The following is a 23,426-nucleotide window of genomic DNA, read 5'->3' on the forward strand; positions in this document are numbered from 1 at the left end:
ACAGTAACCCCAGGTAGAAGGTAAGGAGAAGAATCACAGTACATATTTGTAATGTTATGAAGCGTACTTCCTCAAAGATACCCAGTCTCCTCTTCCTACCAAGGGATTTGTGAACCGACTGCTGGATGGCCAAGGCTTCATCAGGCTTGCGCTGCAGAAGGGAGAGGGAGAGGAAGATGGAGAGAGAGAATAGAGACAGCATCAGGAGGGGGAGGAGAAGGGAAGATGGGAATGAAGGGAGGGAGGGAGGGAGAGACCTCTAAACATATGGTAATGTCCATAGCTGTGTACCCCATGACCCATAGAGGGAAATATGACAAATTTTAGGCAATTTGAGCATCAAAATAAATAATGATGGTGTTATGAGCTGATCGTGTCCCCACCAAATTTGTATGTTGGAGCTCTAACTCCCTATACCTTATAATGTAGCTGTGTTTGAAGCTAGGGCCTTTATAGAGGTAATTAAGGTAAAATGATGTCAATCCAATATGACTGGTGTCCTTATAAGAAAAGGAGCTTAGGAGGCTTCCCTGGTGGCGCAGTGGTTGAGAGTCCGCCTGCCGATGCAGGGGGCACGGGTTCGTGCCCCGGTCCCGGAAGATCCCACATGCCGCGGAGCGGCTGGGCCCGTGAGCCATGGACGCTGAGCCTGCGCATCCGGAGCCTGTGCTCCCTAACGGGAGAGGCCACAGCAGGGAGAGGCCCGCGTACCGCAAAACAAAAAAAAAAAAAAAAAAAAAAGAGTAGCCCCTGCTTGCCGCACCTAGAGAAAGCCCGCACGCGGCAAAAAGTTATATCACCAATAATAGGGCAAACTGACATCATGTGCCCCTTTATATGAATCCACAGACAACTAACGTCTGCCCACTCCAGACAAAACTGCATCACCTGAAAACAATCATGAGGAAACATCAGACTCAAACAGAAACTTTCTACAAAATAAATGGCCTGTTCTCAAAACAAAGAAAAAACAAAACAAAACAAGAAACGAAAGACGAAGAAAGACTGATGAACTACTTTAGTTCGTTAAAGCAAACAAGAGAGGCACGACACCTAAATGCAAAGTGTGGTCCTGAGTTGGACAATTGACCACACCTGAAGAGAGAGTGGATTAAACAGTATGTTATCAACGTTAAACTTCCTTGTGGTAACAATACTGAAGTTATGTAAGAAGACTGTCATCACAAATCTAGTCACCAATCAATACCACTGGCTACAATCGCCTCCTCCCCTCCCCAGAGATTTCGCGATGATTCAGATGAGCCCTCCCAGGCCTTCGCCCTCTCTCTCCCTGACATCATCCCTGTCGCTGCTGAAGCCCTTTTCCTCTCTGCCTTTCCCACCCTCTCCACCTTCCCCCTACCTGGCTCCTTCCTTGTCTCTGTCCTCTTCTGCGTCCTTGCTGTCCCCACCCTGGCTCCTTCCCCCAGCGAGCGGCTCGCTTTCCTTTCCAGGCTTGCGCTCTGCAGCCGCGGGAGCGGCCGCGCGAAGTCGGAGGAACTGGTGCTGAGGCAGCGGTTCGCGCGGGATCCGGACTCGGGGACCCAAGCCCGCGCGGAGCTGGGACAGGCGGCCAAGCTCGCCCGCCGGGCGCCCTCCTGCCCGCGATGGGCTGCTCCAGCAGCGCCCTCAACAAGGCCGGCGACGGCATCAGGCCCCGCAGCGGTGAGCAGGGGACCCGGCCCCACCCCCGCCCGGGCCTCGGGCGTCGGGTCGTTTGCTCCCCGGGTGTCCGTCAGGTGCGTCTCGTGCCCAGGCGGCCCGGCAGGGGGCAGCTCCTCCCTGAGGATGCGAGTGGAACCCGGAGCGGCGCTGCTGTGCCCCAGGATGCGGCGGTTCCCGCGCGCTCCGCCGCGCACGTTGCCCCCCCGCGAGAGCCCAGGCGTAGGAAGGCCCTGCTGGGGGGTGTGAGCGCGGGGAGTTCGCCTTAAATCCCTAACGCGGTCAGCCACAGCGTTCTCTTCAACAGAGGCGGAATTTCCTCAATTGACGATAACTGCTGTTAATCTCTTAAACGTACGAGATTTCAGATTACTCCATCAAATAGGTTCCTGCACTTTTTTTTTTTGCGGTACGCGGGCCTCTCACTGTTGTGGCCTCTCCCGTTGCGGAGCATAGGCTCCGGACGCGCAGGCTCAGCGGCCATGGCTCACGGGCCCAGCCGCTCCGCGGCATGTGGGATCCTCCCGGACCGGGGCACGAACCCGCGTCCCCTGCATCGGCAGGCGGACTCTCAACCACTGCGCCATTAGGGAAGCCCCGGTTCCTGCACTTTTAAAGAGGTCAGATACATTTTCCTCTATCCTTGACTTAAGTATTTCTTGACGAATATGCATGTGATAAAAAAAAAAGTGGTCTTCACTGAATCCTATATAGAAATTCAACATGTTATCTAAGTGTCTACTGTATAACAGCCGGGTGCTTGGCTAGATGCTGAAGGTATTCAATGTAAGTGACCCTACTCTTGGGGGTTGAGGTTGGAAGAGACAGACAACAAACAAGTTAAACAAATGATTGTAGGGAATGTTACTCTTGGGGAGGGACAGAAGTGTCCAACGGATGGAAGGGTTTTTTAATCCTCTCAGAAAAAAATGAGTAACCTTGTCTTTTTTTTTTTTTAGTAACCTTGTTTTAAAAAACATTTTATCGCCCGTATAAATAACCATCCACATGAGTCACACCGTTTCATTTTTTATTCATGCTTTCATTGCTGTTCTAAGTTTTCGCAGATGTTGTTCTGAAAGAAGTGTTAAAACGAGTAACAACCAGTTGCATAGAAAATCAATTAAGACACTGCATAAATTGCTCAATGCACATCTCGAATCCATCAACAGGTGTATTTTGCTTCTGATCCTCAGACAGTACTCTCTTGTAATCGGATACTATTGTATGTTCATTAGCATTTCAACTCCATGGTCTTGGAGGCCCCATAAATAATTCATTCCTGTTTCTGTAGCTCACAACTTCCTTAAATTCCGTATACAACCCTAAGCCTGTGTTTATGTGCTTTCAGATAAAAATAGTCCAAGGTTATGAAATGTCCCCTACATGCATTTACTCACTGTACCCCCAGTGCTTAACAATGCTTGGCACATGATTGTTGAATGAATTACTTCATTTAATCCTTATAACAATGCTTTGACTAAGTATTATGATCATCCCCATTTTACAGAGAAGAGTAAATAATTTGTCCAAGGTTGCGGGGCTCCTTGAGAGTCAGAGCTGGGCTTTGAACTCAGGTACTGTGATTCTAGAACTTGACCTTTCATCTGTTCTTTTCCTCCTTAAACCGGTTTGTGATAACTAGATTTAAACCTGTTTTTGTCTCAAATCACTCTGGTTCCCCATTAGGTGTGTGGTCATCCACTATGCAAACAACAAAAGAAATATAGTAAAGTATAATAGAGTATTTATTATAATTTAATAAATTTAATTTAATAGTATAATAGAGTTTATTATAGAAATATTATAGTACATGCACATAATATATTCATATGATATAAATATAATAAATATTATCACAAGTAAAATATTTATCCCTAAGTATGAGTCAGTAAAATATGAAGTTTATATTTGCTTCCAAGTTTAAACTAGGAATATTTGGAGGACATTTAGCCTTAGAGATATTTTCAGCAGCTACATAGATGTAGAGAAGTTTCCTGTGCCCTCCCATAGAGCTACAGATAATCTTCATATCATAAGAGATTCTTTTAAAATTCACAATATCAACCTTAGAACTCCATGAGTTAAAGCTAAAATACATCAACTAGCCTGTAGACTGGATTTCTGTTTGTACAGTTCCGCCTAACAATTTTCTGTAACTGGCTTAAGAACTGTTATACATAGTGCAGTATTAGCCTAGAAGCAAAAGCATCATAAAATAATGGCTTGGACTAGATTACCTCTAAGATCTCTTACAGCTCTAAAATCCTGTAACACTAAAATATGGAGGTATAATACTTATTTTCTGGGCTCCAACGAATCAGATAGTTACTACTGGTCAGGTAGCTGTTAGGCTGGATAGGAATAGTCCATACTATTGATTGCATGCAGACATTTGCTCTGACCCATCAGACACCGAATCCCACTGAGCTGCTTTCCATCACCTCCAAAAGATGACTCACTAGGGAAAGAGATGTGGGGGGGAGGGGACGAGGACAGAGGTAGAGACTGGCCTCTGGTGTAAATAATTATCCAGTGCTACTCAAAGTGCAGAACAGAGCCTGGTAAGTGGTAGTCACACATAGATTTTTACTGAATGCCCTGAAATGTGTGAGGAAAGAGGCTTTTCTTTCCCAAAGGACGACTAGACAGATTGAATTTGGAATTTCTTGTGTTCATGGAAGCATGTTCTACATATTAGGACAATTTTTGTTCCTTTCAGTGCCTTGAGGAGCTGATGAATCTGAACACAGAGATTCTGTTGACTTCATAGACATTAATGGACCCAAAGGTTTCCAGGTCTTTGGCATCTGAACCTTCCTCCCTGTGCTACCAGCCCCCTGCTTCTAGGTGTGATTACTGTTCCACTCTTTCCTGATATAAATGCCATCCGTTTCTGGCAGACTTCTTCCTGAGATTTTATAGCTTAAGCACCAATGTGGACAGAGTAAACAGATGGTAATTATTGACAAATTCTTTGCTAGGTTAATGTGTACATTTCCACTGACAGCTGTAATCATGTGTTTGTTCTTATCTGAACTCTCACTAGCTGCTTGGAGTCCACACTGCCTAGGTAACAGGAAGAGGGTTGAATTTCACAGTTATGTGAATTGATCTTTGTACTGTAGAAATACCTTCAGTCATCAACCAATATTTTCACACAGTGACATTTCAGTCCTAAGTAGACAAACACTTCTTTGTAATTGAAGAACAAACATCATTAACATTAAGATGAGTTTTATAGGCTTTTCTGGCATACACATATTATATAAATGGGATCACTTTCATTCAAGTGCTAGAAGTCTCTGGACTGAGTCTTGTATGTCTTTGTGTCACCTCTAGAGCTTGGCACAGAGAATGCTCAGTAAGTCTTTGTGGTGGGCCTGATTATTACATACAGCTAATTATAATGGAATATAAGAACTATGTGCGTGGTTCAAAAAATTGAAAACATTTGAAAAACGCGTACAGTGAAAAGTATGCCTCCCACACTAGCCCCACCATCTGCTTAGTTCCAATCACAGCCATGGGTAAATACTTTTATTAGGTTTTCTTTTTTTTTTTTTGTATATTGTTCCAAAGTTTCTTTATATACTGCAAATATTATTTCCCTCTCCCATCTTTATTCATAAAATATAGTGTATTATACCCATTATTCTTTACCTTGTTCCTTCAGCTAAAAATATGGAGCTCTTTCTATAATCTCTCTATAATATAGAGTACTTCTTTCTCCTTTTTTACCCTCGTTTAAGAATCCGTTGTGTAATTTATTTACCCAGACCGCCAGTAAGGGGCATTTGATTTGTTTCCAGTCTTTTCCATTGCAAACAAGACTGCAGTGAATTCCTTTACACATACATCATTTTGAAAGTATGCAAGCATAACTGTAAGACCATTTCCCAGAGGTGGCATTACTAGGTCAAAGGGTATGCACATTTATAATTTTGAGAGCTAACTGCCTAAATGCTTTCCATAAGGGTTGTACCAAATTACACTCTCATCAACAACATAATACATCTTTTTCTAAAATTGAAGGCTTTTGACATTAGTGCAACCTCATCAAAACATGAACATGGAGCAGAAATGAGGAGACAAAGTAGGAGCACCCAGTTGGTTTCAGATCCTTTAGCTCATAATCTCATGTAATCCCCATAAGAGCCTTAGTTTCACCAAGTACAGCTAGAAAACTGCAGCTTAGGGAGGATAAGTAACTTGCCCAAGGTCTCAGAGCTAGTAAGTGATGGACCTGGGGCTTAAGCCCAATGTGTGTGCCTCCAAAGCTCTTGTTCTTTTCACAAACTCCAGTTCCATCTGGGTCCTGTCCTGGTTCTGCTAGAACTCGTCATGTGGCTGTCCACGAAGGAGAAATGCAATCCATATCTCTTGAGGGGGTGGTTGGGTAAATGGATGGACTGATGGAGATGGGGATTCAGGGGGATGAGAGTACTACTGGAAAAAGCAGAGGGAGAGTAGGCATCAGGACCCATGGAATAACAAAGACTGGAAGGTAACATTGGCCGAGATGGACTTGAGAAGACAGGGTTGGGTTGTGAAGAGACTCTCCTAGTCATGCAGGAAAAGATCAACACAGCAAAACAAAGCTTTATTGTGTTCTATGAAATCATTCTTCTGTAAGATTGCTGCACATTCCAGCTCACATGTACACTTTCACTCTTTCCCTTTTGTGTTAATGTTTTACATCAAGTTTAAAATAAAAAATGAATACTTGTGAGGGTTCCTGAAAGGCTCACCAAAACTGATGAAAAAAACCATCAAACTTGGCCAGGCTTCGAATCCCGGTGTATATAAGTGTAGGTAGTACAGGTAATGATTTTGTTTTTTTAAAGCGAAATATCAGAATACAGCTCTCCAAGTGAGTGTTAATGTCAGGGAAGTATCATGATGGCCCCAGAAGCTTCCTTACTGTCCCGGAGCTGTTGCTGTCGTTCACATTCCTTAAACCCTTCCTTGGGAATTGCCATCAGGTGCTAGAGTTCATTCTTTTGTGTGTATTCAAGGGTGTCAGAGCTTCATCCCTTTAAGGATGAAGATTGTGGGGGGGAACCCCAAAAATCCAAACCACAAAGCCTCACATTGTTTTTAACAGCTAAAACGCCATAGGCATTATGCTTTATGAAAATGAGTGAAATAAGCCAGGTGGTGCTAGCATACTCAGAAACAAGGGTGGTCATTGGAGATGGAGAAAAGAAAGGGCAACCTGTGTCATGGGGTCAAGTTCAGCTGACACCATTTTCTTCTCCGTGGAAGGGCCCAAGGGGCTGTAGGGTCCCCAGGACTACTGGACTGGGCTCTGGTGACATGGTGACTGTGTGGCCGTAGCCCCACATCCAAGAGAGATGACCCTCTTTTCTTTTTTTTTCTTTTTTTTTTTTTTTTGTGGTATGCGGGCCTCTCACTGTTGTGGCCTCTCCCGTTGCGGAGCACAGGCTCCGGATGCGCAGGCTCATCGGCCATGGCTCATGGGCCCAGCCGCTCTGCGGCATGTGGGATCTTCCTGGACTGGGGCACGAACCCTCGTCCCTGCATCGGCAGGCGGACTCCCAACCACTGCGCCACCAGGGAAGCCCAACCCTCTTTTCTCAGACGACACAATCAACAGTCCTTGGGCCTCTCCTCCAGCCTGGCACTTCTAATAAGATGAAAGCCCCCGAGGCCTGATCACATGCTCTTTATTCCTACCAAACACTTCTCGACTTTCGAATCTGTATGGCTTTACCTGCTTTGAGATGAGCAGATTTATATTAGGCCCGTTTCGATAAGTGACAGGTCCAAATGAACATTAAGTAGGAGAGGCAAGATGTATAAAGATACAAGAAGCATCATGACATCTCTGCCCTATCTATATATTTTCCAGGTCACTGAAAGTCACATTTCATTTATGTACAATTTACTCTATGGCCATGACAGTATAATTCAAAGTGGACATCAAAATAGCACCAATTAACATCGCGTAAGACAGATAAGTATAAAATGAACTTGACTTCATAGGCTAAAGATTGAAATGACTCTTGGTCAAGAGGCTGCTCAACAAGCCTTCTCTACGACCTGAGCCCCCAGCCTCGGCCTGCTCCTCTGTGGCTGTTCCAGCTTCCTCTCCCCCAGGTCCCCCCATGCCAGGCCCCTGGGGGGTCAGTGATAGACCTGCTTCCTCTTCACTAAAAGAAAGGCCCTTGCGATCTGCTTTCTTCCACTACAGTCATAAGGATGTACCATCAAATCAAGTTTTTTTTTTTTTTCTTATCAATTAATTGTCTGCCCCTTTCACCAGGACACTCATTTGGGGACAATACTTTTTCAAGCCTGTAATGTGTTTGTCTTTATACTCAGTGAAAAGGCCCTTTCTGCTTTCTCCAACAAGCAGCTTTTCAACCCAGTCCTAAAGGGTCCCTGCAGGATGAGAACATTCCACCCTTTGCAGACCGCCCTGCTTCATCTATCTTCTCAGCCTTGCCCAGCTAATGCTGCTCTAGTCTATTTTTGGTGACAGAAATACATTTGTCCCTGTGCTGTATGTATCAGAGCTTCCCAGCCTGTGAGCATGGGATCCAGTGTGCCAGCCTTCCTCCCAGCCTCTAGGGAGGCAGGGTCGGGATGGTCCGAGCCCTCTGGGTACAGCTTTCTCCATGTGCCCCGCGTGCTGCACAAATACCATATTCTATGTGTGCTGTGACATTAAAGAGATGGGAAGGCCTGGGCTAGGCCTTCCAACTGCTCTATCGCTTTCACTAGTAGTTTCTCTCACTGAGAGAGAACATTTGCCTTCAGCCATCCCAGTGAGGACCTCTGTTGAAATGTCCTCCCCAAACCGCCCTCCTTGCTTCTTCCTCACCGTCATTGGTAATGATAAGGAACTTTTTCCCCTCCTTATTCTTATCCTTTTCCATTTTCCTAAGACTGATAGGAACCGCATAGTTTCCTTTGGCTAATTCCCTTTTCCTTTGTTTGCCCTGGAGTAGCCTCTACAGACTAGATGGTTTTTTGTTTTTCTTTATTTTTATTTTTGGTTGCATTGGGTCTTCGTTGCTGCGCTCAGCTTTCTCTAGTTGCGGTGTGCGGGGCCTACTCTTCGTTGTGGTGCGCGGGTTTCTCATTGCGGTGGCTTCTCTTGTTGGGGAGCACGGACTCTAGGCGTGCCGGCTTCAGTAGTTGTGGCACATGGGCTCAGTAGTTGTGGCTCGCGGGCTCTAGAGTGCTGGCTCAGTAGTTGTGGTGCATGGGCTTAGTTGCTCGGCGACGTGTGGGATCTTCCCGGAGCAGGGCTCGAACCCATGTCCCCTGCATTGGCAGGTGGATTCTTAACCACTGTGCCACCAGGGAAGTCCTTTACGGACTAGATGGTTGTGAGAGGCTATAATCACCTGTACACCTTGAATTAGTGTGTGTGTGTGTGTGTGTGTGTGAGAGAGAGAGAGAGAGAGAGAGAGAGAGGTGGGGGGGGCACACGTGAAAGCGAGAATTTCAACATACTAAGAGACAGTATAGAGTTCCAATTTAAAATGTGGGTCTGGAGTTGACTGTCTGGGTCTAAATCATGGTTCAGGATCATTTATTAGTTGTGTGACTTTGAGCCACTCAACCTCTTTATGCCTTAGTGATGTCATCTGTAAAATAGGATTAACAGTAGTTCCTATTTCATAGGGTTGTTCTGAGGAATAAATGATTTAATACTATAGTGTACCTATAGTACACTAATGGAACTAAATAGAACCTAAATATTGCCTACACCAGGGATTGGCAAACTGGCCTGCTGGCCAAACCAGCCCACCACCTGTTTTTGTAAATAAAGTTTTATTGTAACACAGACATGCCCATTCACTTACACATCGTCTAAGGCTGCTTTCTCACTACAATGACAGATGACAGAGTTGAGTAGTTGCAATAATGACCCTATGCCTGGCAAAGCTGAAAATATTTACCATCTGTCAGTCCCTTGACAGAAAAAAATTTGCTGACCCCTGGCTTAGAATATTGTCTAGTAAGTCCTCAATAAAAATGATCAATTAATATCAATTTTAGTAAATCTCAATTTTTATTGCTTTTCCAAGATCAAGTTTTGTTTTTTCCCTCAAGATCAAGGTCTAGATCTGAATCTGTTGATTTTCTGAGTTTTTTTTTCTTTTTAGTAAATGTGTTAAAGGAAAGTGACAAAAATACTGTCAGTAATAGCACAAGTGGTACAAAAATATTCAAAAATCACAACAGCGGTTATGTGAATGGCCCAAGGTTTATGAACATTTTTCTAAGGCTTCTAGAGCTTATTTTGCTAGGTTACTTGCTCCTGTACTTTTGCTACTATAATTTTTTAAAAAGAGACTTGATTTTAGAATTGTTTTAGATTTACAGAAAAATTGTGAAGATAGTACAGAAAGTTCACATCCACTTTCCCCTATTATTAACATCTTACATTAGTAGGGTACATTTGTCACAAGAAATTAACCAAGCTTGATATATTATGAACCAAAGTCCATACTTTATTTATTTTTAAATTTACTTAATTTATTAATTTGTTTATTTTTTGGCTGCGTTGGGTCTTCCTTGCTGTGCGTGGGCTTTCTCTAGTTGCGGTGAGCAGGCTTCTCATTGCAGAGGCTTCTCTTGTTGTGGCGCACGGGCTTAGTTGCTCCGCAGCATGTGGGATCTTCCCGGACCAGGGCTCGAACCCCTGTCCCTGCATTGGCAGGCGGATTCTTAACCACTGTGCCACCAGGGAAGTCCCCCCTTACTTCCGTTAATGTGATCTGTACTAACCATGGCAGCAAAGTCATCTGAATTGCATGTGGATCCCTAACCTGAGAGAGCAGTAGCAGCGGTCAGCTGAAAGACCTGGGCTCACAATCCTACTTGGTCTGCCCACTGCTTTTTCTGGGGGGCTCTCAGGGTACACTAACCACTCAGACTTGAGGTCCAAATGTCTGGTGTGACTCTGACTGCTCTGTTGCAAAATTTAAGTATTCCATCCCAGCCACAGACTTGCTAACTGCTAATGCGAATACTCCCTTCTTGAGCACAGACACCTGCTCTTGGCCGCAGGCACTTCTGTACTCTGCACCGTGATGGAGTGAGGCACAGACACAGTGGCCTCAGAGACAGAGCCGGGAGAACAGCCACCAATATGAGCACCGGTGGAGCCGCTTGCTCAGAGCCCTTAGAGAGCGAGGCGCAGCGAGTATTAACCTTCATTTCAGATGAGAAATTAGAAGACCTCTTTGTCTTTTAGCCAAGGTGGAGGCTTAGCAAACCCAGCCAGTTCTGGGACATGAGGAAGCTTGAGAAAAATCTTGCTCCCCAGTATGGAGCTCACTTAGATCAGCTCTGGCCCTTGCTTCATTGCTGCAGCAATATACTCACCTCATCTCTTGTGTTGCCATGGCATGCTAGCATGAGGACAGAGACCATACCCAATGTTTAAAGATGGGCAGCACTGCCTGCGGAGAACACGGGACACCCACACCCATCAGTTCTGTGTGTTTGTCATCCACTTTAGTCTCTCCTAACTAATCCCATCATGCCTTTGCCTGATAAACCCAGAGTGCTGCCATAGATAAGCTAACTATCTGGGGATCTTCTTAAAAATACTGATTTTGGTTCAGTGGATCTGGGCGTGGGCCTGTGAGTCAACACTAAAACAAAACCCAAAAACCTCCCAGGTAATACTGATGGTGCAGGTTCTGGAACCACAATTTGCTTTAAAGCGCCTAAATCTTCAAAGTAGGATCACACTTCCTTTGGCTCGCATCTGAGCTCTGCTACTCCGAACTGTGCACCCTTCCCGGATAAATGTTCTTAATCTTTCTGTGCCGTATTTCCTCAACTATATAATGGAGATAATAATGGACTTACCTTGTGGAGTTGTTGGGAAGATTGAATGAGATAATCCCTGTAAAGGTCTAGGCACAGTGCCTCAATAAATGTTAGCCACTCTTGTTCCTAGTGAAGCATCATGGGCGAGGCCTGTTTAGGTTGGTGAAGTGTCACAATTTATACATGTCAGAGACATAATCTTCACTTTCTCTCTCTTTTTCCTTGTTCACTGACGAGTCTTTGATTTTGTAGACTGGATTTCTGCTCAAATGTTGGATTGCCATGTGCCAATAATGACCATCAATCAATGAAACTTGCCTTTTTTACTACAAACGCTGTGGATAATTTTTAAAATGTTTTATGCAATCACTGTAAAATACCTTTTTTGAAATAAGAGTTTATCTGATGGGAGTCTAGAAGAAGCCAAAGAAAATGAAACTAGAAAATCATATCTGAAGGCGGTGACTATTTGTTATGTTTGATGACTGGCTCTGTAGCTCTTCAATGTCAGCCTCTCCCTTAGGCAGAAGCCCCCCATCTCCATGTGTACTTATCAAGTATTCCAGAAGTATCTTTCCAACTACATGTTCTTGTTACTCTGTAGTTAAATTTCAAAATTAGATTTACCTTCAAACTTTATTGCATTTACCTTGTGATATCAAAACTAATTTTAGGGACTTCCCTGGTGGCGCAGTGGTTGGGAATCCGCCTGCCAATGCAGGGGACACGGGTTTGATCCTTGGTCCGGGAAGATCCCACATGCCGCAGAGCAGCTAAGCCCGTGTGGCACAACTACTGAGCCTGAGCTCTAGAGCCTGCGAGTCACAACTACTGAGCTTGCGTGCCACAGTTACTGACTCCTCTGTGCGCCTAGAGCCTGTGCTCCACAACAAGAGAAGCCACCGCAACGAGAAGCCCGTGCGCCGCAGCAAAGAGTAACCCATTACCTAGAAATGGTGGCAGCAAGGGAAAATACCAGGATGCCCTTTCTCATTGATTCTCTAGAAAACTCAGCAGACAATCCAGTGAGGTCTTTGGGATGGCCTGATATGCCCTAGCCATGGATTAGGAAATATTGACCTCAAGTTTTTCTCCTTGCTGGGTAGAAACTTTTCATTTTTGATTAGGGTAATGAACTGAGTAGAAAAGCTTCCACCATAATGTGAATTTCAGGTATGTTAGTTCTGGTTCTAATCCCTTCTGTAATGTTGCCTAGTATTTAATTTCTTTGTGTGCCTATCACAATGGTGCTTGCAACAAGGGTTCTGTTAGTTCAGCTGTCACAACAAATTTGTGCAGGGATCAATTTACAACAGAATCAAGAGAGATAATGAGCACCGAAGGATTAGGCCCAGAGCAGTGTATGATTTGATAAAATGTAGGGTTCAGAAAACAGTCACATCCTTAAACAACTTCGGGTGTGGAAACAATGCATCTGTCCACAATATTTATTACATAAAAATACAGATTAGGCATAAAATGTCTCCTGTTTTTGAACAAAAGATCTCACTGCTTTTCAAGTTAGAGTGCTAGAAGAAATGGTGTAGAACCTTCTTCCACCTCAAGGAGTTATCCTGGGGATTCACAAAACCACATGGACAGAGTGTGGAGACCCTTGGGTAAGGGGTCGTGCGTAGGTACCAAGCTGTGCTTAATAAGGGAAGTAGCTATTATTTGAAAATCCTTGCAGGCAGTAAAGTCTAGGATGGCGAGGACCAGATCTTCCTTGTTAACTGCTGTAACCCTTGTGCTTAGCCCAGAGCAGGCATATAGTAGGCACTTGATCAATACTTGATGAATAAATGAAATTAAAGCCAACAAACAGAATGAAACATATTTGTTTATATAAAAGCTAACAGCGGCCTTTATTAATGCCAGTCAAATCCGGTCAAATCATGGCTGACATGAATACTACTTCACTCTCTATCAACAATCATGATTTAAAACTTACCATTAGTAACAACAGAATTTTATAGGTCAACAGTGACAACTCTACAGTGTTTAGGGGACTGTTTATCCAAGCTCTTTAATGTTGCAGTTCATTCTTTCTGTTGCTAAATTAGCTATAATTTATTGACTACGACTGGGCTACTGCTAACCCACAGAGGACCTTTATGAAATCAGAAAACGCTGCCCTTCCCACCCCTGATGCATGCAACCTTGCTGGTGCACACAGGCTGGAGTTCATCTCTCCCTTGCCCCTTCAGCGGGACACACCCCATGCATTGAGAAACCTGCAGAGCCGTTGGCTGCGTCCCTGTTTACTGAGTACCTTCTCATGTCACATACCATGTTGAGTAATCACACACATATCACCTCAGAATTATCAATGATCCTAACAAGCCTGAAAGGCAAAGATAATATCCCCACTTGATAGATAAGGAAACTGAGGTCCAGAGAGTTTTGTAACTTGTCCGTGTTGCACAGTTCAGTAAATGATGGGATGAGGGGTCACACTGAACATCAGAACAGTCTGGAATGCCCTGCTCCAGCTGAAGAGGAAGGAGCCCAGATGGATCCCCAAATTGTACTTCCCTCAGCAGCTGGGGATAAAAACATTCCGAAGCATAAGAAAGGAAGTTTTGTGGTCACTGTAGTCTTTAGTATTGTGTCCTCTGAGAGAGGGTTTGAAACAACCATTTGTTTTCCAACCCTTTTCATGTATTGACTCTGATCTTTCTTTTTTTCTGAATAGGCTCAGAGAAAGGTACCAGTATTAGGATGAATGGAATTACCTTCCCTTTCTGTGTGTCCACCACGGTCTCTTCCTTGCTAGGGCTGGCAGGTGAAGTGTAACGCTCTCCATGGCTAGCTTGCTTGGCGTTCCGGGGGTGCCAGTCGCTGTGCTGGTGTTTTCCAGGTATTAACTCGTGTAATCCTCACAACAGCTCGACCGCTCCTCTTCCCACTCTACAGGTGATGCAACTGAGGCACAAAGAGGCCTAACAAGGCTAGTAAGTGGAAGAGTGAGGATTCCAACCTAGTACATCGGAGGTGTCATTTTCAAGATCATAAGATCTCTGTCCTCCCTTTTAGAGCAGATTACTTTCTTCTATCACATAGGAAAAAGAACTACTGAGTGATTAGTGAGGAGTTATTAGCTCCAAAATACACTTATTTCAAAATTCAGAGTGCAGTTAATCAACATGAATTACACAATGAGTGTGTCACTACACTTTTCGCATTTTCTCTAATTTTTGGTGATCATTTTAAAGATGTTTTAGCTTTTGGGGCTACCTCAGAAAAATGTTAGAGACAGTGACTTCTTTTGTAATATTTCCCAGCTTGGTTGACTATTTTCAGGTTACAGTATAAGAATATTATATGTTGAGGACATTTCTCTACTTCACGTATGCCAGTAAGATTAGAAAAAGTATATAAGAATGAAAATCGATACTGTGATCATGGGCATCAACGTTCTAGTTATGGCAAAAATTGATAGATCCTTTGGAAACTTAAGACACCATTTGTGTATAAATAAATTTTCACAAAGCTTTTGGTTTTAGGGGAAAAATACTTGACTTAGCCTGATAGCATAATATATTTTTCAAAATATAAAATTGAGTGGCTATGATTTGGGTGTGTCAACACATTTTTTCCTTCAAGCTTTCTGCTCTAGAAGAATGATGATGATAGAATGCACCCACAGCTGGCACAGCTGGATGAAAATCATTCGTCTCATTTAACTGACAGTACTGATCACTGTAATAACTATTTTAGCAGAAAATATAATTCGGCAGACATCTGTGATTAGCATAATAATACATTTCCTTGTCAATTCCCTAACGCAGCCATCGCCTAAACATCCTTTGTGTGGTATCTAAATGAATTATCTTGTCATAATGAATTTCTTTATAGACCTGAGAAATTGCTTCTGTTAAGTTGCCTTCTGTGCTATTAATCTGAAGGCTTCGTGCATAATGAGGCCGGAGGGGGAGGCGAAGGCTAGCCCTCCTCCCAGCTCTGGACCCCAGGCCCACAGCCTGTGTCCTGTGTCTCACAAAATCCTCTCTGAACTCTGCTTCTCCAGCTTCGGGCTCTAATTCCTTTCCACTGGGGGATTCAAACACAGTCGCAGAGGTAGGGTGGGAGACTATTTGATGTGAATAAATGTATTAAAAAGAGAAACAATTGGCAGTGAAATGAAGTAATGAGAATACATAAACTAAGGACGTGAAGATCCATGACAGTTACTAACTTGGGAAAAACAAACTAAAACTTATTTACACAAGTAATAGTTTACTACATGGCTCAGTTCTTCGTAGCAGACATATTCATTATGTGTACATATAACTGAATATCGATATAACCCAAATTACAACATGATTACTAGTATTTTATTTTTTAAAAAATATTTATTTATTCAGGTATTTGGCTGCATCGGGTCTTAGTTGTGGCATGTGGGATCTTTGTTGCGGCATGCGGGATATTCCATTGCAGCGTGCAGGCTCCAGAGTGTACAGGCTAAGTTGCCCCACGGCACGTGGGATCTTAGTCCCCCGAGCATCCCGGGGGACGCGGGATCGAACCCGCGTCCCCTGCATTGGAAGGCGGATTTTTAACCACTGGAACACCTGGGAAGTCTCATGATTACTATCTTAAATCATTACTAATATGCAATTACTGAATTGAAAGGAAATGTGAATGTGTAATGGGAGAGGGTGAAGGATGATGGAGGTGCGGAAAAAAAGAGCTAAGTCTTTATTTTCCATAGTGAGAGTTAGTTGAAATGCCCAAACTAAAAAATAATGAAGTAGCAATTCACTTAGAGATACAGGAAAAAAAGTATCCCTCCCAGACAGCTAAATTTGACCCTAGAGAAGGGGAAAAGAGAGAGCAGACCTGAGTCTTAGTTGTGTATCTTAACTTACATTAAATAAGCAGGTAACTCTTTAAACGATATGCATATATAGCTGGGGTCAGGGGTAACTTAGGGAAGAAAAGAACAAGAAAAGATGAAAAATTATCTTTGGGGAAAAAAAGGTAGAAGAGGAAATATATCACCTAGAGGCCCATTTTAACATGCTGGTTTATTTTCTTCCAGTATCTCCCCCTCTGTTTGCTTTTCCTGTCTTTCTCCTTTCCAATGATCAACATTGCTATAATCATACTGTATATAAAATTGATAGCTAACTTATTGAGCACATAGTTGCACAGCAGACCTTGTGCTAATATACACTTTATATCCATTATTTTATTTGATTAAGCCAACTGGGAGTGCTGATTTTTTAACTTATTATATAATAATTATTTTATTATTTTAGCATATGGTCTTCATAATCATCTTTTTCATGGCACAATACTATTCCACCCAATGGATTATTGATCTTTCCCCCAAATTATTAGACTTTTAAGTTGTTTTCCAGATTTTGCTGTTATAAAGAATACTGGGATGATATACTTTCCCCCAGAGCATTTCCCTGAAGTTTCTGCTTTTAGGGTAAATTTCCAGAAGTAGGATCACTGGGTCGAAGAGTATAAACATGTTGCCACGTTGCTTTCTTAAATTGTCCAGAGGGCACTTATGCATTCATTGTTTAATGTGATATGATGCCTCTTGCAACTCTGACGTAGGTAAGAGAGACAGATTCACTGCCATTTTGTAGATAAGATTATTGGGAGCTAAGTTCCCAAGGTCACACAGTTGCGGGAAGAGCCAGAATTAAAATGCATGTTTCCCAACTTTCTCTTGATTTCTCTTCTAACCAGGACCCCCAAATGAAATGAAACTCAGGCTGGACTGTGCCTGCCACTTTCTCTCCCAGACATCTTAGTTTTGACCTAGTGGGGCTTCTCTGTCATGGGACCCTTTCCTTTCACTGAGGGCCATTCTGCTTTAAGGGGAAGGTAAGACCTCTCTAGCAGCCCAAGGACCACTTCTTGGGCTATAAAATCTTCTACCAAGCCTAAGGAGGAGAAAGGGTGGGGCAGAGGAAAGAGCATGAGGAAACAAAGGGTACTAAATTAGAATATGGGACTGGAGTCATGAGAAGGTGCACAAGGAACAAACAGGAAGAAAACCTGTGATTTTGGGGGATCTTCATGCTTAAGACTAGGTATTTGAGCTGAAAACACTGTGTTTTCAGTGTTTTAGGGTCATGGTATGGCCTCTCTGTACTCAACTGTACTGTACCCAGGACTGTCTTGAACTGTTAAATCTACTTCTTGATAGCAATACACTTTCTCAGGATAGAAACTAAACAATGATTTGTATTTTTTTCTTTTCAAATGAATGATAAAAAGTAACTTCAAATATGTATTTTTCAACCACAGAAGAAAGTGAGTCCTGCTTTGTCCAACCAAAACCACGTACACTGGGAAGAGAATCTACTTTATATGGCAAGGTACAAAACGAAAGCCTTCCTCGACTAGAAAAGCTCAAGATTTCATCTGTGTCTACAGCTAATGGTGTTAAATCCCTCCATGAACAGCCCCTGGCAAAGGATGCTGCAGACCCACCAGGATCCACAGAGGAAACTCAGCCTCTTAAGGGACCGAAGGAGTCTGGGTCACCTCAGCCAGGTGGCAAAGATGATACTCCAGGAGCAGGAGAAAAGAAGAAGGACGTGGAAGCAGTGACAGAGGCTCAGCCTTTTAAAGGAAACGCTGAGACCGAAGCTTTAGGAGCAGAAGCTAAGAGTCAACCTTTGAGGACAGCGGGAGAGAGGGACTCTCCTGGAGCAGTGGAAGGTACTGAGAATCCACAAGCTGCCGGAGAGATGACACCCCTAGGAACAGCTGAGAAAATTCCACCTCTGGAAGCAGCTAGAGAGCTACAATCTCAAGAAGCTATGGGGACGGATGAGCAGTCCCAACTCCCAGAAACAGTTCCCAAGGAGACGGAATCTCCAGAAATATTGGAAGGAAGTCAGCTTGTGGAAACAGCTGAAAAGCAGCAACTTCAAGAAACACTGGGAGAAGATGACCAGTCCCAACTTCTAGAGATGATTCCCAGAGAGAATGGAACACCAGAAGTATCAGACAGAAGCCAGATTATGGAAACAGCTGTCAAGGATGATTCGCTCCATAAAACTCCTGAAGGTCCAGGAAACATGGAGCGGATCCAACCTGAAAGAATAGTTGGAAACATGGAACATCCAGCAGAAATTCTAGAGACAGGGGCAAATGTGGAAACGGTCAGGAATATTCATGCTAACGAAGAGGACCAACACGTTGAAGGTAAAAGTCATGCTGTCACAGATTCAGGTTGTTTAGGTGTGCTCCATAAAAGATCATCTCTGCGGGACAGGGGTGGCTGACACAGCCCCTCTAGTCTCTGTTTCAGTGGTTGAAGTTCATTTGACCCAAACCAAAAAGGATTCCATACTTGAAAAGCAGGCATTTGACTTTCTGGCACAAATTTTCTAAAGCATAGTCTGTGTCCAGATTTGTAACCTAGAGCTTCATTGTTGAATAAAATGGAATATTGAAGGAATGTTAAATTTCTGAATTTTTCTGAGTTCACTCTTCATCAGGCCCCATGTATGGCATGAGGATACAAATTAAAGATGGTCAGTGGAGGAACTGACTTTTTAATGAAAGAACACACAAATAATGCCTCTTAGAGTGTCACTTTCATCTTTGCACTCTTATCCTTAGAAAATTACTGTCAGCCTGCTCCTGTCCTCCTATAGTCTTTTTATCTTTATTAGAAGACTAGAGAAATGTACTACGTCTTAGCAAATGGTGTTTTTTTTTTAATGTACTTTACCAGTATAAAGCAAATGGTATCTATACTGTTCTTTATTGGAGTTATAATAAAAAAAAATCTTCTAGAGCAGGTTTTACATTTTAGTAAATTTTGGCTTCACCCTACAGTATAATTAAGTGAAACATTCATCTGTTTTTTAATTCTCTCATTAGTTAATGCAGCAGTTCTTGAGTGTCTAATCATCTGCTAGCTGCAGGAATAATGGGTTAGTCTCTGTTCTCATGGGGCTCACAGTCTAGCAGGGAGAAGGCAGAATTTAAACAAAATACTACAGTCTACTGAGGTAAGTGCTTTAGTGAAGGTATATAAAAGCGCTCTGAGAATAATAAGGGAGAAGCTAGTAAAGGTATATATTTGTTAGATCAGGGTTGGCAAACTCAAGTCTTTAGGGCCTAGGAAAATGACAGTGGGTGAAGTGAGGGGCACATGTAATGCTGTGGGAAGCCCCGGGCACCTTGGTTAACAGGAGCACCATCCTATCAAAAGAGGCAGCTGCTTCTGGGCTCCACTCAAAGCACGGGGACCAGTGTTGCCCAAAGTGACTTCTTAGGGAAAAATTTGTATGTGCAATGGCCAGGCTTTTAAATGTTTAAACTCTTTAAAAGTTCAATGATTGTTTTCTTTAAACACCAGAATGACCAAACAAGACGCTTTCTGGGCTCCCATAGAACACATTTTGAATTAAATATAAATGGAATTTTCTATTTGTAATATGTTCTACTGTCTTTCTTGGGTAATTCTGCATCCTGATTTTATATAAGAAAATGCGAAGACTCGGAAATGGTAAGTGACGTGGGCCACTCCGAGGGTCTGAGAGACCCAGGGCAATTGCCTTTCTTGACACCACCAGAGAAACTTACTGTCTAGACCTAAAGAGCAAGAGCTGCCCGCCTTGGAAACCAGCTGCGGGGCACTTTGTTGCTAATGCTAAACAAGTATCTCTTAATATCACCTTTGATTACTTTTCCAGGTGAAACAGGAGAAAAGGTTGAAACAGACGTGGAGAATGAGAAAGTAAGTGAAGGGGCTGAAACAAAAGAAGAAGAAACGGGAGAAGCTGTGGGTCTTTCAGCAGCCCCGTATATAGGTATGGTGATGGAAGGGTGAACAGACACAGCGTATTATAACAGAGAAGACAGAAAGCGGCAGTGAAGTTTGTGGTTACAGATCTTATCTTTCAACATCTACGTGTTTTATACAAGGAGTGTGGTTATCATGTTCTTGATTACATTGTTCCATAAAACTGCTAAGCTGTGAACAGTTTTTCTAGCTACTTACAATTCAAAACTACAAAAAAAAAAAAAAAGAAGAAAACTACAATAGCTAGAGCCAATACCAACTAGGGTATATGTTCGTTTAAGAGTGTGAGGGTGTTTTCTCCACTGTGGCAATGGGTCCATTCAGTGTAGAAAATGAGACCCTAAAAGAAAGTATAAACCTTTAAGTATAGGTGGCCGGAGAAAGGAGTTAGCAGATTTTAGGGAGCTCATGATAATAAAGTCATACAGTTGGAATTAGGATGGAGTAAGAATGATCAACAATAACCGGGCAAACTATACGTAGTATTTCTTTCCTATCAGAGAATTTAGAGCTGGTGGGAACCTGGGAAAGTATGTCATCTAATTACCTTCTCACCTTAAGTCTATCTACTACCATACATCCTTATTGATCGTGGTGTGCTAAATATGGTAACAAAATTCTTCGTAAAGGAATGCAGACTCTGGTGCTGTTATAAGATTAGGCATTTTCACAATGAAAGGTTATACATGTTTTATGTGCCATTTTGAATCGTCTAGTGATTTTATACTTATGTGAGGTGTTTCAATTGGTGTTATCTTTTTGACTGACATTAAAGGTATTTTAAATTAACTGACTTTTAAATATATTTCAGAGGCAACAAACAGCAAGAATTAAAACCTAGATTTGTTGCCTGTGTGGAGTCTATTCCTTGGGCCCTATTTTTTTTTTTTTTAAGATTACTCTGATTTAATATTAGGCTTTAGATTTGGAAAAGAGCTGAAAAATCAGGATTTAAAAACCATTTATACTATCTCCTTTGTGTTAAAATGATACACCACAGAAAGTCCCTTTTCAAGTATTCCTCCAAAGTTGCAAGGGATTTTGGTAAACGATGATATGTGAATAATAATAATGATAGCAATCTTGCCCACCAATGAGTGCCTTGTGTTTATGAATATCAGGATAGAGTTATATTCTGGAAACATTTTATATCTTTATCTTATTTGTACATATGTAGTTTAAAGATAACTGCTCAGATGAATTAACTAGACTATTTTTACTTTAGCTTCTATATTAAACTGACTATTAAGATGATGTAATTAATTTTAAGAATATAGGATAGAGGGAAGAATTATCATCCTTACTCTGACTTTAATGTTAGTGTATGTTTCTGACTTTAAAGAGTTGAGGTAGCCAACAAGAGGAGTTACTTGAGTAGATGACTTCGTCCTTCCTGCAAAGTAAAGAAGCTGGGTTGTGATTTGATTGAGAACAAGGATTGTTTTATGTGTCTGAATTCATGCATTTAGCTCTTTTAATGGGACATGATAGGTGCTTGATAAGTATTTGTCGAATCAATAAATGAATAATAAATACCAAGTGTTCCCATTTACACTTAATTCATTAAAAAAGAATATAGGGCTTCCCTGGTGGCGCAGTGGTTGAGAGTCCGCCTGCCGATGCAGGGGACACGGGTTCGTGCCCCGGTTCGGGAAGATCCCACATGCGCGGAGCGGCTGGGCCTGTGAGCCATGGCCGCTGGGCCTGCGCGTCCGGAGCCTGTGCTCCACAACAGGGGAGGCCACGGCAGTGAGAGGCCCGCATACTGCGAGAAAAAAACAAAACAAACAAACAAAAAACCAATATAGAATTTTTTATATATTGAATTTGAAATATGAATGTGTGACACTAATGTTCTCATTCCAAAGCTGCTCAAGCTTAGTAAGACTATATATTTAGTGTAGTTCCAAAAATAGTAATAATTTGGGGTCAGAAAGTTACATAACTCAGAACTGCTATAACATCTTTCAAGCTACATTTTGTAATCCAAAGGTGTTTTTCCTGACCCAAAGGTATTTTTATATAGATATCTAGTAAATAGAAAATGTCAGAGCTTAGTGTAAAGTATGATCACCTTAAAAAGTGATTGTACTTTGTATCAAGTACTGAAATAGTAGGATTCATTTATTAACAGGCATAAAGGTCCATTCTCCATTGTGTGGATTTAAAAAATCTCTAACATATGTTAAAGAGACCTCTATTCAGAGCTCATTCTTGAAAGAAGTCTTTCTCAAAAGCATTTTTATATAGTTGTAATGTAAAAGTTTTAAAATTACTTACTAATACCATTATTTTCCATAATAACTAAAATCATTTATTCTCAGAAAAATTTGGAAATTTGTATACATTTCTGATACTTTCTATACTTTTGTCTTTGGCCTTTAATGTGGTTACTAAGACATTTTTAGAAATTATTCTTTTAGATAATATTAATAACTGTAATTCAAAATCTATAAAGAAAATTGAAATGTTCCATAATATTTGAATATTCCAAAATTAAAACGTTTCATCTGAATAATCTGCTAATTTATTTTTTTAAACAAAATTAAAGTAATAAGTGCCTGTAGTAAAACTCAAATAATAAAGAAAGGTATAAAATGGGAAGTAAAGTTGTTCCTCCCATATCCTTTTGTCCCTCTATGAAAAGATGATAAAGCTTCTTGTGTTTACTTTCATAAGAAGGTAATGTAGGGACTTCCCTGGTGGTCCAGGGGTTAAGACTCCACACTCCCAATGCAGGGGGCCTGGGTTCGATCCCTGGTCAGGGAAGTACATCTCACAGGCATGCCGCAACTAAGAGTCCACCTGCCACAACTAAGAGCCCATATGCCTCAGCTAAAAGAGCCCGCATGCTGCAACTAAGACCCAGAACAGCCAAATAAATAAATTTTTTAAAAGGGTGATGTATAAGCCAGGCTATGTGGATATGCTAAAACAGAAGTGTATGCTTACACATCCACATTTTAAAACACAAATGACGGGCTTCCCTGGTGGCATAGTTGTTAAGAATCTGCCTTCCCATGCAGGGGACATGGGTTTGAGCCCTGGTCTAGGAAGATCCCACATGCCGCAGAGCAGCTAAGCCCATGCACCACAACTACTGAAGCCCACGTGCCACAACTGGTGAAGCCCGCACGCCTGCAGCCCATGC

General features: G+C 42.2%; 1 protein-coding gene across 2 annotated transcripts; it reads left to right on the top strand.

Moving 5' to 3' along the window:
• Positions 1-1,430: 1,430 nt before the first annotated feature.
• ERICH5 (glutamate rich 5) lies at positions 1,431-21,861 on the top strand. 2 transcript variants are annotated; one of them, XM_082858705.1, is made up of 3 exons: positions 1,431-1,665; positions 17,758-18,663; positions 20,166-21,861. In XM_082858705.1, the coding sequence occupies exons 1-3, from the start codon at positions 1,608-1,610 to the stop codon at positions 20,300-20,302; spliced, it is 1,101 nt and encodes a 366-aa protein (XP_082714831.1). In that variant the 5' UTR covers positions 1,431-1,607; the 3' UTR covers positions 20,303-21,861. The 2 variants fall into 2 exon arrangements, with proteins under 2 accessions (XP_082714831.1, XP_082714832.1); XM_082858706.1 differs by lacking the exon at positions 17,758-18,663.
• Positions 21,862-23,426: the final 1,565 nt, after the last annotated feature.

Source organism: Leucopleurus acutus (genome assembly GCF_964270905.1).
Source record: "Leucopleurus acutus genome assembly, chromosome: 17".
NCBI classification, from domain to species: domain Eukaryota; kingdom Metazoa; phylum Chordata; class Mammalia; order Artiodactyla; family Delphinidae; genus Leucopleurus; species Leucopleurus acutus.

What these genes read in the sequence shown, in the direction of transcription:
- ERICH5 (XM_082858705.1), top strand. Translation starts at nt 1,608, where the DNA reads ATGGGCTGCTCCAGCAGCGCCCTCAACAAGGCCGGCGACGGCATCAGG. An exon ending in CGGCATCAGGCCCCGCAGCG is followed by an intron (nt 1,666 to 17,757) that starts GTGAGCAGGGGA and finishes TTTCAACCACAG; the next exon opens with AAGAAAGTGAGTCCTGCTTT. An exon ending in AGAGGACCAACACGTTGAAG is followed by an intron (nt 18,664 to 20,165) that starts GTAAAAGTCATG and finishes TTACTTTTCCAG; the next exon opens with GTGAAACAGGAGAAAAGGTT.